This window comes from Salarias fasciatus, chromosome 4 (assembly GCF_902148845.1).
Source record: "Salarias fasciatus chromosome 4, fSalaFa1.1, whole genome shotgun sequence".
Taxonomy (NCBI): domain Eukaryota; kingdom Metazoa; phylum Chordata; class Actinopteri; order Blenniiformes; family Blenniidae; genus Salarias; species Salarias fasciatus.
The window spans coordinates 16598632-16612807 of record NC_043748.1 but is presented as its reverse complement, the minus strand read 5'-3'; the positions used below and the strand labels follow the sequence as shown (position 1 = coordinate 16612807).

The 14176-nt window shown below is 39.1% G+C and overlaps 2 protein-coding genes across 3 annotated transcripts in view; both read right to left on the bottom strand.

Moving 5' to 3' along the window:
- Nucleotides 1-14176, bottom strand: part of LOC115387512 (immunoglobulin mu heavy chain-like) — a 78409-nt gene that overhangs the window by 33298 nt on the left and 30935 nt on the right. For both annotated transcript variants that reach the window (XM_030090247.1, XM_030090246.1), the window contains exon 3: nt 6175-6179. In XM_030090247.1, the coding sequence (XP_029946107.1) occupies nt 6175-6179 (5 nt within the window). The remainder of the gene's footprint in view (nt 1-6174; nt 6180-14176) is intronic.
- The window catches only part of LOC115387515 (immunoglobulin mu heavy chain-like), a 167584-nt gene that overhangs the window by 124937 nt on the left and 28471 nt on the right, over nt 1-14176 (bottom strand). The gene's annotated exons all lie outside the window — the stretch shown is intronic.

Genomic DNA, 14176 nt, shown 5'->3' with positions numbered 1-14176 from the left:
GTCCTCATGCGGAGGGAGCCGCGCATGCGCACTGCTCCAAAAATGGCAAAACGGCCATGTTGTACGAAATCGGCGGAGAATCCTCGAATATGCCTTTAAATAATATCAGATGACACGTGGGACACTGTTTATTACAAGGTACATGTGGGTCAAAGTTATCAAGGACACTGGGTTTGAAAACATTTGTATTTTTTTATGCAGTCACAAAAAGTAACACCTATAGATTTTTTGACTGTTTCCAAATGAAATTTACCGCTGACCGCTCTACCAGCTGAGCCTTCAGGACGAGTGAATCAGTAAAGACCTCTGGAGGAAAAACAGTCTGTCCTGTGCAGTAAGTGGTGGTGGCAGCTCGGGCTTGATTCCTCTAACCGTCCCCTCCATGGTCAGTTTGTTTGGAGCCGTTTATCATCAAGAGTAGAGAAGATGAAGAAATTTTGCCAAAGCTGTATGATTTATACATGGAAATAATTCATAATAGTCATATTCTTCTCTCATTACACAAACTCATGAGTTCAAAAGTCTCGTATTGAAGCAGCTCAGCTCAGTAATGGAGATACATTAAGACTTCTACAAGAGTCTTTGTGCGTCTATGTAAATGAGAAGAATATGAGTACTTCTGCCACTTCTTGTTGTGTTCCTTGTTTTGAGGAAATCTATTTCCAGACCTGACGGTTTCCTCAAAGTTTTCAAACAGCAGGTGCGGTCCCAGAGGAGCAGAGATGAGGGCCACGTGATCCATATGTTTAGAAACAACAGGGAACTGAAAGCCGACCTGATAACCGTCCTTTACAGCGCGATGATTTCAAGAAGTTCCTAGAAATGTTCTGACAAAGGTACACAGTGGTGTCTGAGGACGCTCAATGAAATGTTTTACAGAGTTTAAGGAAAATAAACGTGAGATGGAAAAATACAATATGCAGCAGAAGAATAATAAAAAGTTCTAAAATTACACAGTGCTTTCTTTTCATTACTCATCTTTTAAGTTGTGTCGCACTTTGAATTGCAGTTTGATTATATCAACACATACAAAATGTCTATTTCAACCACTATTTAATGAATCATGACGATGTAGAATAATTAATAGAATAATGCAAAACTGAAATTTCTTTCACAGAATGAAAATATCTGGACAAAAATGCAAATCCATTGGTTGAAATCATGGTAATAAATGTAAATGTGGTTGTCTAAGTAGCATTTATTTTACTCATGACTGCAAATCCACATGTGAAAAATATTTAAAGAGATACTATCACTAAAAACTTAAGTAATGTGTTTCTATTTCATGACTTTGAACCAGAATTTATCTGTTCAATTACTCAAGAAAAGTGAAACATATAAATCATAAAAAAACATATTACTGAAAACATATGCACAAAAAATACACAATGCCAGGAAATGTATTCAGACAAGTCATTTTTATTAACGTTTGATCAGTTATTGATGCACACATATTATTCACAAGTCTTTAAAAATGCAAAAAACAGAAGATTTTCTGAAAATATCCGAAGAAATGGAACTCAATTTACCCTCAGCCATCCCAGCCTTCAGTGTCCTTTCATCTGTGACAAAACAAAAAGAAAACATCAAACATTAATGTGGTTCAAGAGCTATCATCATATGATTGGACATCACAGTGAGATTTGGATTGTTGGAACTGAAGTTGATTGTTAAGTTTGTTTTTAAGATTGTTTTTTTTATATATATATGTTTCCAGAATTGATATCAAATTTAAAACAACACGGGATTTTTTTTTCCAACAACAAATCTATGAAAGTTAAATCCTGTTCTATATATGGCGAGTAAACACTTTCAAAAAGTCAATATAATAAAACTTTTGTCTTCTTGCAGGATGATCAATATTTTTCACTGATATTTACATCAATGATAGTTTTTTTTTCTCCCTGCACAAATGAAGAATGAAGACAAAATTCCACAGTGAAGAGAGGGTCAAGACTCCATTTGTGTGTCATTTATCCTGGTTGGATGAGTGCAGAATATCTAACATGCAAACCTTTGATGTAACTGACATTCATGCATCTATTTGTATGAATAAAAATATTTTAAAAAAAGGTGTTTTACCTTGATGAGACTGAATATCATGCTATAGAAGAGAGAGAAGATGAAAAGAAATATGAATGTGGATGTTGTTGACCACAGGCTGCTGATTTCATCCTCGGGGTCGTGATCGGTGCAGCTCAGAACAAAACTCGTCTCAGAAAGATCACCTGAGGAAAAGGGAGGTACATTGGACATTGTTAGAGTGTGTTATTATTGTCATTTGAACTTATTTAAATTTAAATTTTTGTACATATTTTATTATGCATTATTGCACTGACTGCTCTGCGTGCTCTGAATTGCCCCTTTGGGACAAATAAAGTTTTTTGAATTGAATTGAATTGTGCAGGGACTGATTTTCTGGAGGGGATTTTGGGGGATATAGACCTCTTTCTATATAAAACTACTCTCATAAGCAGACTGGACCAAAAAGCCTCAAAGAAATGTTTTTAATATCAAACTAAAACAAATCAGTTACCTGTCTTGTGTTAAATGAGAAACTCATGACATTAACCCCAAACTGACACTAAAGCTGCACACTCCTGGCCACACACACACACACACACACACACACACACACACACACACACACACACACACACACACACAAACTGTATAAAGTGTGCCACACTGCTCGCTCATGCTCATAGATTGTGCTTCCAGTTTCTGTCCAATCTGCAGGTGATCAGCAAAGAAGAACACCAAGAGTGACGTTGCACCAACAGGAATATTAATATCAGGGTTTAAATACAAATTTGTCGGAAACTACTGCTTCTAAATTGTTTACTTGTGCTACGAAATGAGTGGATGGAGCACTGATCCCCTCATGCACAAAGTTATCAAACAAATCATCATTGTTCTGAATTGGCATAAACCTCTCCTGATATTTCATTTTCATGAGGGCAGATGCACTCAGTAGATAGTGTGTGTTCTCTGAGATCCTCATGTCAGTAGATCAACTTTCACTGATGTGCATGTAAGACACATCCATCCCTGTTTTTGTACCAAGTAATGCACTTTAGTTGATGTGTTGTTTTTTAAAATGAAAGTTTTGATAAATGACTGACCAATAAGCAACAGTGACAAATATTGATGGATGACAGTGAGAAGCTTATACTATCAAAGTGTGTGCACACATCCATCTATCTAATTTTACTCTCGTTTAAAAGTGTTTTCCATCATGTAGTTGTTTCAGCAGAGGAGTAAATACGTGTGTTTGGTGTCAGCTTTCTCTCCTGATTTGACTGTGTTCACCTTGTTTTGTTCTGAGATGGTGTCTCTCATGTACATTTGCAACAAAAGCGTCTCCATGCAACATCAACATTTATTTGAAACACTCAGCATACAACCGAAGACATTGTGACAGAAGCAGATTGAGACAAAACATGTTAACAGATGACATGATTCTGTTTGGCCACAGCGTGAAGCGACGACACATGAACACAAAATACAAAATACCACATTTAAAGCCAGATCTACTTTGATCCACATTCGCAGGATTTACCCTCTGCGTCAGACACTCCTTTTGTCACGTTGAACTTGGGCGTCCATACGTTGCAGTGGAACATGTTAGTCTTCCACTTTTCCCTGGTGGTGGTGTAAATACTTGTAACCAAGTAGCCACTTTTGGTTCTTTGTGAAGTGGTCGTGATGCCATCCTGATACTCTCCACTGCTTTGTCCATCATCTTCTGACCAAGCGATGTAGTAATCCTGCAGCACGCCACTGGAGACCAGACACACCAGAGTGACCTCGGCTGAAGATCCCTGATTGATGTCTGTCTTGATGACGGTCACTTTTGGCTCACTCCCATCTGAAACACAGATTTAGAATATTTATGTATGTATGAGCCTAAAGTGCTGCCTTGATCAAGATGTCGACATACCTCCGTTGTGGACAGTCAGCTCTCGAGTGGACGATGTCATGTCTTCACTAACGGCAGAACAGCTCACTTTGCTGACTTGGCTGTACTGTGTGAGGGTCATTGTCAGTTTGCTGCTTTTGCCATTTTTAACGTTTTTCTCATCAATGTTGTCCGTGGTCGCCCGTCCATCAATCTGCCACTTGATGGTCGTACTCCGTAGGACAGAGTCGTTCCGTCCTGAGACGACACACTCATACTCTGCCCGGTTGTTGTCGTGAATCTCTTTGAGATTTGAACTGCTCAACACCACTGTGACTGGAGCAACGAGAGAGAACATTCAGAAAAAATAAAAAAATCATTTCATAACCAATGTAAATCAGCTGAACATGGAGAGCATCATAAGTGGAGATATCTTGTACCTTCGGAGAATTCCTTTGTGAGTGTCATCCCCTCGTGTGTTATCTCACACACGTAAACACTTTGAGAGTTCCATTCTGAATTTCTGACCTTGAGGATACTGACAGCTGAGTATATGTCCCCATTATTTTGTATAGTCAGTTCATTATCCTGACTCAAATAATGAGAGTTTTTCTTCCATTTGACCTGCAACTCTTGTGGATAGATATCCTGAATGGAACACACCAGCATCTGATCTTCTCCACTCGCCACTGAGACCAGATTTACCTTCACTTCAGAGATCACTGGGTCACTGTCTGTGGAACATAGAAACAATTCAAGGTTAATGAAAGATTAAGTGATGCATGGAAGTAGAGGACAGTAAGATATGAAATACTTACTCTTTACCATGACACTTTTGGTGCTTTCACCATGTTTAACAGAGCAATGAAAGCTCTTCTTTAAGTTCCAGTCCCGTTTTGATACCTTGATCAAACTGATTCCTGTATATGTGTTATTTCGCTGCACTGGAGGGTATTGCTCTGAGGTCAGATCGTTCCCGTTCCCATCAGTCCACTGAAAAGTACTTTTTGGACTGAAATCATGTACAAGACAGCCAACAGTCACTTTGTGTCCGGTCCCAGAGGTGCGCTGAACCACAGGAAAAAGAGCAGGTCGAGCAGGCTGTGTTCCTGCAAAACATGTTTTAAAGGAAATGCACCATTTAATAAAAAATAAAAAAAATTCAGGTATGTCACAAATTTGTATGAATGTTCTTGACTTAAGTGTGTGATATATTCATGATCATTAAAACCATGGGAAGTCTGTAATGAAAATCTTCGTCAAGGTAATGAAAAAATGTCAAGGTGAAGAACAAATGTCTCTCAGTTTTGAAATGTATGACAGATAAGCTCCAGAAACTGCCACGCTGGTAAATAGCACCTTTATAATGTTGTGCATTAAATGTCAAAACAATTCGTTCCCTTCAGATGCAGACAACAAATCTCTTCATCAAAATATGTTTAGTGGAGTAAAACTCTCCAGCACACAAATGAACAAACAAAAGAGGAGCGTTTTACCACAACACCTTTGAATGAATTCCACATCATGTACTGCGATCAATACAATCAATAAAAATAACAATCATGATCAATATCATGAGAATAATCACAACAATATTAAGACTGACCGAGGAGGCAGCTATCAATACAATAAAATATAAAGGGAGGGGTTAACCTACGGAGCTTAAAAAACTCACTGATGACATTTTGGTACATTTCGAGCATCTTTTTTCAAACGGAAATATTTTGACTGAAGAGATGCTTTATGTGTACAAAGCCTCAAATATAAAGTCTCAATATATTCCATGTTTTTAAATGAAATGCATCCAGCCATCCTCAGTGAGTTACTGCTATTTACATTGAACTGTAAGGGAATGTGGAAGTTACCAACTATAGTCCCTTGAATGGTGAAATAAGAAAATAGAAAAAAACAAACATCCAGTTGATCTACTTCTGATAAATGTTTCGTTTTGCTGTTGCTTCATTTCAGAATATCCTCAGCAGTTGGGGGAAAAGTGCTAAAAATGACTAATCCACTTAGTGAAGAGAAGATTTTTTTAGTCCGTGGCCCCCTTTGTAATGAAGAAATCAATAATACATAAAGATATAAATATTACATTTAAAATACTGAACAGAAGAACATCTTCAGTGTGGCATACTCATTGAGTTTCACTGTGAAAACTTAGCTCTTACATTAATATAAAGAACACAGATTAGTGCCTCTTCACATACAAAAACAATGTAAAATTAAAATACGAACAATAAATATATGTTCTTACCTGAATTCACTTCAACGTAGGTGCCAGCGCCCCAGATGTCAAATGAATACACAGTGTTGCAGCTCCACTCACTGCCTGAACAAAAACTAGGAACACATCAACAAAACTTTAAATTAACATTTCAAAATCCTGATACAAGTACGAGCTATTATTAAACAATGATAAACTATGTTACCAAGGTGTACTCCTGTAAAAATCTCTTCTAAGCAGATTCTCGACCAGCTTCTGATGAGACGTTTTACGAATGGATTCATTTCATCAGTTTGATCTTTTAACTATCAGTTCACTTACCTTTGTTATTAAAGCTGTGAACATCTCCTGGTATGGTCTTTACTTTGTAGTCCCATGAAAAATCTTCTTTTTGTGTCCTCTTGAATTGAAAGCAACAAATGAGTGAGGAAATGTGGGTTGGAGGTTTTTGTAAGGGTTTGTGTCACAGTGCTCCCCAGCCACCACACTGACAAACCTCATGACAAAAACTGATCACTGTTAAGTCCACTGAGGAATCAAAGGGTGGGACCATCAGTAGGTAGGAAGAAACATAAAAAACTCATAAATTATTGTAAATTCAACAGGTATACACTGCTAAATGTGAATTTCTTGATCGATCTCTTTTGTAAGTCAATACCATTTTTTCATGTAATTTACCAAGATGAGTGTGTGAGATCAAACTGCTGGCATTTCGCTTGTCTTAGTTATTGTTCTGTAAGTTTACGTATCAGTGTTGCTTTTTTTCTTAAAGTATTTAAAGAATGAAAATTGTGGCTTTTATACAAAATAAAAGACCATTTCAAATGTTCAGATTGCTGAAGAAAACACATAAATATCGATGTAAATTCATAAGAAGGCATACATCTTCACAAAATCAATTTCTAAATAAAAAATAACTTAGGGTAATCTTTTTGGCAAACATTTCTAAAATAAGTCATATATTTGCAACAATGTATCCATCTTGCTTTGAGAAACCTTGTGAACTCTATTTCGTTCAACACATCCATGTAAAGACAATGTATTTAATTGAGGAGAATTATTTTGAATTATTTATTGTATCTGGTATAATGATGGGTATATTCATACTGTGGGTAGTATATTGAAAATGTGCTTCCAAAAATTGTAGTTTTTATAAATATGTAGCAAGTATACTAACAGCATGTTTTCACGGTAAAACTTTTAACACATTTTAAAATAATTCCAATATATTACAATTTCTAGAAATATATTGAATTAAAATACACTCTAATTGAAATTCATGTGTAATTTCAAAAGGATACCATTCAAATATATTTTTTAGACATTTTTTTACAAATATATTTCAAACTGAATACAGAACAGTGTCATTGTAACACACATTGAAAGAATATTTTAAAAGTACTCATTTGAATAAAAACACTAAAATTATGTTTGAGAGAATTTGAAGTTAAATTTGAGTCTAATTATGAAGTGAAGTTATTTACACTTGTACTTCAGGACATTCTCTTGGAAAATGCTCAATGTTATTACTATGAAAATGCACCTGAACCCATTTAAGAAATTGTGTTTGGTGTGTGGAGGAGACAGAATGCAATTTTTGCAGTTGATAAAGAAAAAGGCATCGATATCAGAAATGGGAGTTTGCATGTAGTGGTGCACAAAATATGATGCAATTTATTGTGTCTGAAAATCATTACAGTCATTGAATAAGTAGAGGCATATGGTACCTTTCCTATTAAAGAAAAATTAATCATAAAGTTGGCCAAATCATATCCATAATGAAAACAATCTTTGTTGCGACATTTACAAGCTTTTAACCTTAGATTTCCCATTTTTAAAATGCACAAAGGTGGCATATAGTAATAGTCATCACTAATGCGTTTTTCTATTGTAACCATTGTATTATTGGGGTATTAAACAAGATGATATTGAAGTAATGACAGGTTCTTTGCCGTCTCTATGACTTCTCCAGCACCTTCAACACCATCAGGCCGGCGCTGCTGCGGGGGAAGCTGGAGGAAGGGGGAGTGGACAGACATCTGACTGGATCGACTACCTCACTGACCGTCCACAGTACGTGCGGCTGCGCTGCTGTGAGTCAGAGGTGGTGGTCTGCAGCACGGGGCGCCCCAGGGCACCGTCCTCTCACCTTTCCTCTTCACCATCCACATCTGGACTGGTCGCACAACACAAGAAGGTCCAGAGCCGCCTCCACCTTCTGAGGAGACTGAGGGCCTTCGCAGTGTGCAGACCTCTGCTCAGGACTTGTTATGACTCTGTGGGAGCCTCTGCTATCCACGACGCTGCCGTCTGCTGGGCCCCGGGCAGCACAGAGCAGGACAGGAACAGACTCAACAAGCTGGTCAGGAGGGCCAGCTCTGTCCTGGGCTGCCCACTGGACTCTGAGGAGGATGTGGGTGAGAGGAGGATGTTGGCCAAGCTCTTATCCAGTTTGAACAACAGCTCTCACCCACTGCACCGGATGGCAGAGGAGCTCAGCAGCTCCTTCAGAGGCCAACTGAGACACCCTCAGTGCAGGAAAGAGCAGGTCCTTCATCCCCACCAATTCTACTGTGTAGAATATGAGCAAAAACCCTGGACATTATAATATCCTGCAACCATGGTCACTTTAACCACCATAAGAAATTCAGTGACTCTTCTGTATCCATTCACTCTGCTGAAATATGTTGTCTATATTATATATTGTATATCGGCCAATGCTATATTGTGTGAAACTGCACAGGTCAAAATAAAGTCACACACCTTTTCGGGGCTAAACAGCAGTGTTTCCCCCACTGGGTTTGAGGCTGGTCCACAACAGCGTGTATGCATATTTTCGCACTGTCAAAAGTGCGCTCATCTCCGTGGCGGGGTGGACCAGCGGAGTGACGGAAAGTTAAAAATCCTTTATTAAAGGGCAACTCCGGTTTTTTGACTGGGCCCATCTCACAATATCTTGTCCTGAGCCCAGGCAAAGCTGTCTGCTGGCCTGCCTGTGACCCCTGGGTGACCCTAGAAGGTATAACATTCTGGTGTCACCACAAACTCGGCTCCTACAGAATTTTCCCTCGTGACTGCAGATTCTGAGTGAAAGAGTGTTTTGGCAGTCATCCAGGATTCATACGACCATAGTTACGTACATTCTTAACTGTAATGTAATGAAGGTGATGCTGAAAGCTCTGAATGCTGCATGACTGCACAATCATGAGGAATTCCAGAGACCAACCTTACTGAGAAGCTCTGCTGAGCCAAGGACCACGCCCAGTGGATGGGGAGTGTTATACAACAATTCATGCTTTACAACCATGAAAAAGATGCCGGGACATGTTGCGTTAGAAAAAACCCTCACGAGTAAGACTGATATCTGTCTCTGCCTGGTTCCTTTTGCTGGTGTGTTCTCTTGTTTACCTATTTCAGGGTTGCTGCTGGGCTCAAACCTGACATGTTGTCCAGGGGGACTCTCCTCAGGGCGGCCCAAGATGTGAACACCGCTCTGGTGGAGTGGCAGCACACGCCTGATAGTAGAGAGCAGTTCACCGTCTAATATGTATGGCCAATGGTATCCATGATTCAGTGGCATAAGTGCTCCTTGGAGAGAGCAGAGCCTCCATCAGGGCCCCGTAACAGACAGAAGGACGTTCAGAGGTGGGAATTCCTGTGGTCGTGTCAATTTCGCATCCCAGGGCTCTGACTGGGCATAACACTTCCTCCCTGCCTTGAGGAACGTTCAGTGGAGAGCCATCTCATGAGTCTGTCGTCACACCCCGGAGGCAAAGTAACCTTTGTGTTTAAAAAAATAAAGCATTTGGGTCAAAAATTCTGTCAGAAAAATTGGATCCCTTCTCATATGGAGTTCAGTCATAGATAGGTGTGTGTGTGTGTGTGTGTGTGTGTGTGTGTGTGTGTGTGTGTGTGTGTGTGTGTGTGTGTGTGTGTGTGTGTGTGTGTGTGTGTGTGTGTGTGTGTGTGTGTGTGTGTGTGTGTGTGTGTGTGTGTGTGTTCTCGTATTTCTATCCTTGTTGGGGCCAAATGTCCCCACAAGGATAGCAAAACGTGGAACGACGTGCCTTGTGGGGACCTTTTTCCGGTCCTAAGTAGGAGAAACAGTGTTTTCTTGACCATGTTGTTGTTACTGAAAAAAGTAAAAGTGCAAAAACATTTCTTTAGGGTTAGGCTTTGTTGTGGTGTGGGTTAGGGTTAGGGTAAGGGTCAGGGTTAGGGGCTAGACATGAATGGGAGTCAATGGACGGTCCCCACAAGGATAGAAATACAAGACTGCGCGTGTGTGTGTGTGTGTGTGTGTGTGCGTATGTGCGTGTGTGCGTGCGTGCGTGCGTGTTGAAGGAGTTAGGAACTTGAGTTAGGAAAAAATATCTTTTTTTCTTTCATCCTCTGGATTGGAGGATGCACGTGTATTGCACCAAATTTTGGTTCTTTGTTTGTTTTTTTGTTTGTTTTTTATAGAATTAAAGAGAAATCTGAAGGATCGATTTTTGTACAGACATTCATGTAACTCTTGTCACTGTGGGTGTCGGGCGCAGTAATACAACGCAGAGTCTTCAGTTTTCAGGCTGTTCATTTGCAGATACAGCTGCTCTTTGTTATTGTCTCTGGAGATGGTGAACCGGCTTCGAACTAACTGATTGTAATAGAGCTCCGAACTGTCATGGCTGATAGTTGCAACCCACTCCAGTCCTTTTCCAGGAGCCTGTCTGACCCAAGCCATCCAGGAGCTGCTGAATGTGAATCCAGAGGTTGTGCAGACCAGCCTGTGGTTTTCTCCAGGCCTTTTTATCACTGATTCAGATTGAGTCAGAGTCTGGCAATTCACACCTGCTTTAAAAAGAGAAAATATTACTTGAAGTAGTCACATATTAAATATTTAAAATGACAACCAGAGATGATGTTCACCTGCCCAGCAGACAGTCAGAATCAGCCATGCTGTTGTGTCGTCCATCTTATTGTCATGTGTTCTGTCACACCGACAGGACTCATAAGTGGAGGAGGAGGATGTTGAGGTTTTGCATTGACTCCACCTCAGCAGCAAGAAATCTGTCTGTATTGGGACTCAATGTCATTTGTGTTGCAAATGTGGATTACAAAATGTTTTATTTTGCATTTCATGTTTTTTAACGAGCGAAAAGTATTTTGTTCAATTCAAGTTGTGAACAACACTGCAGCACAACTGTAAATGATTGTATTGGTAATATGTCAGAAAATTATTTATTTACTTTTTTCTCAATTTTTTTAGATCCTCAACACTGATAGTTATAAATGAATAAATGAAATAATCAGTAAGAGTTTAAAATAATTTCAAACGACATGAATCTTGCACTTGTCACGAGAAGAGTTGTTGAGGAGAGAGTATGAGGTGTATCATGGGGATCATTGATCTTCAAGAACTAATGATTAATGTGAATGAACTGTCCTCATTTTCAAGATTGGATTTTGTGTTGTAAAATAAATGCAGATCCAAAGTCATGAATAAAGTTTTTTTTTTTTTTTTCAGTGAAGTCATCGTGGGAAACGCCCGAAGCCAAAGATCTTCAGGACAGACAGTACTGAGCTATGATGAATACTGATGAGCTATTTTTCACAGTACTGTACTGTGAAAAATTAATCATTTCCAGCATCTCATGTGAAAATACTTTATGAACTATAATATCCAGACGACTGAGGAGTGTACCAACAGGAACTGAATCAACATTGTCTTCAAACACACTCACACACATCAATTTGAGGTTTTCACAACTCTTACTGCTGTAACTGATTCCTTGAAAACTTTCAACAGGATTTCCCATTATTACGAGGGCCTACGAACAAGCTCCGGCCGGACCGGGAGGACACTCCTGTCGGTGCTGCCCGCGAACTGGCTTCGGTTCGACTGCTGGGATCCGTGGTTCTTGTGCTGGACCGTCCAACGGACTGTACTCAACATTGTCTTGGGCTTTACTTCTTATTGTCTCATGCTAGCTGTTGCCAAAGCTGTCTGTCCCTGGGAGAGGGATCCCTCCATACTGTGGTTCTCCCCAAGATTTCTTCTTTTCCCACTGGGTTTTTGGAGTTTTTTCTTGCCGGATGTGAGGGTCGAAGGCGGTGGTTGCTTGATTTTTTTAGAATTTTATCAGAAATTGCGCTCATTCTATGAGTAAGTTTTTTTATTAGGTAGACTAAGGTGAATTAGATGAATTGAAACACTTCAATTCACAGATGTGTAGCTTTGTTCAGATGTTCTTGTCTTTTACACCCATGGCTGAATTGCATCCTCAGACAAATAGATTGCAGTGATGGTTTTGAATGCAGTCGGCCTGCTGACATGAGAACAGTCTGCTGGAAACAGAATTGCTTCTGAGTTTGTTGCATGAATTCACCATACAGTGCTTGGCTGCAGCTCTGACTCCCTGTGAGCACAGAAGGAAATTTGATGCTTTGAAAAATTGTTTCATTAATGGGTCGATTTATCAAAGGGTGTGAAGCAATTTGGTTTGACTGAAGAATTGATAAAAGGAAAAGATTCCTCATGAAGATAAAGTTCCTCTCACAATAATAGTTCAGTAACATTACCAGCAGTCCCAAAATAGACACAAATCATGAAAAACACGTGTTTACACAAATGAAATCACATTTCACTGCCCATTATTCTGTGGTTATCAACTCCTCACAGTATTTTGAACAGTCTGGGACACTTGCCTGATATTTCATGTTCATGAAGGTAAACAGATTAATTTGATGATGAGCATTTGCTGTTTTGCTTGATCCTCACTTTCAGATGTGTGTAATATCACATTCACAGCTGTTTTTTTCACAATACTTGAATAAATCAGGCCCCAAGTCTCCTTTCAAGCTGAGCTGTCAAAGTTATTTTTGTCCAGCTTCATATGACTCAGTTTCATCTGAAAGGAGTCTGCCCTGGGCACTAATGAATTATTTTCACTACCAACTTATAGCAACTCTAAATTATTCACTCAGTTTTGTGGAGAAGTATCATATCTATTGAAGACTGCATTTGCTGTAACTGTTAAGTTTTGGGTTTCAGTGTTATTTTATGACCTCTACTCTGAATCAATCTTCCATTCAGAGACAATTATTTATGATCAATGTGTTTCAGAAGCGTTCTTGGGTCAGTACAAGTTTAATGACAGACAAAAAAAAAAAAAACAGTCAAGTTCTTCTTCTTTTCATTTTAAGAATTTTCAGAGACAGCTGCTTCCTGCTGTTGTCTCAGCAGAATAATCCACTTTCAGACAAAGAAAAACAAACATTTTATTCCTGTTTCAGATCATGGGACCAGAAGGAAGAGGAACCTGCTAGGAAATATTTGTTTTGGGGATCATAATAAAAAAGTCAGTTTTGTGTTTATGGTGGATTTTGTTCATGGTCTTTTGTGATTATTTGCTTAAAATGCCACATTTGTGCAGAAAAAAAAATCATGCTTTACCTTTGAACCCTTTAACTCTACTTGGGGTGTATTGATTTTAATCTGACTTTTTGAAAACACTTAATTCGTGTGTGTTTCCAGTATTTATTTTTATTATGAAAATTATGAAGACTGTATTTCTTTCTTTCCTGATCTTTCATTTAACAGTTCTATTTCTGCAACACAAAGTAATGAAAAAGATCCATGAAAAATAGAATTAACATTTTATGATTTTACTGCAAAATACGTGCAAATATGTTTCAGCTCATATATCTCAGTGCCTCAATATGTGTTTCTGTGGGAGATGTGATAAATGCGAATATCTAGATAGTGTGTTTGGGTTTTGTGGCAGCTGCTCCACTGGTTTCAGTCATTGTGTGTCTTTAGCACAGAAGTAAACAGCAGAGTCCTCTACTGTCAGCCTCTGGATCTGGAGGTACTGGGTACTGCTGGACACGTCTTCAGTCATGATGAAGCCACTCTGAAAGGAGCTGCCATAGATAGCAGAGTTTGAACCTGTGTCCATTCTCCCGATCCACTCCAGAGCCTTTCCTGGCTTCTGTCGTATCCAGTGCATGTAATAGTTCGTCATGTCACCACCAGAAAAGATACATGACAGCTTCACTGTTTC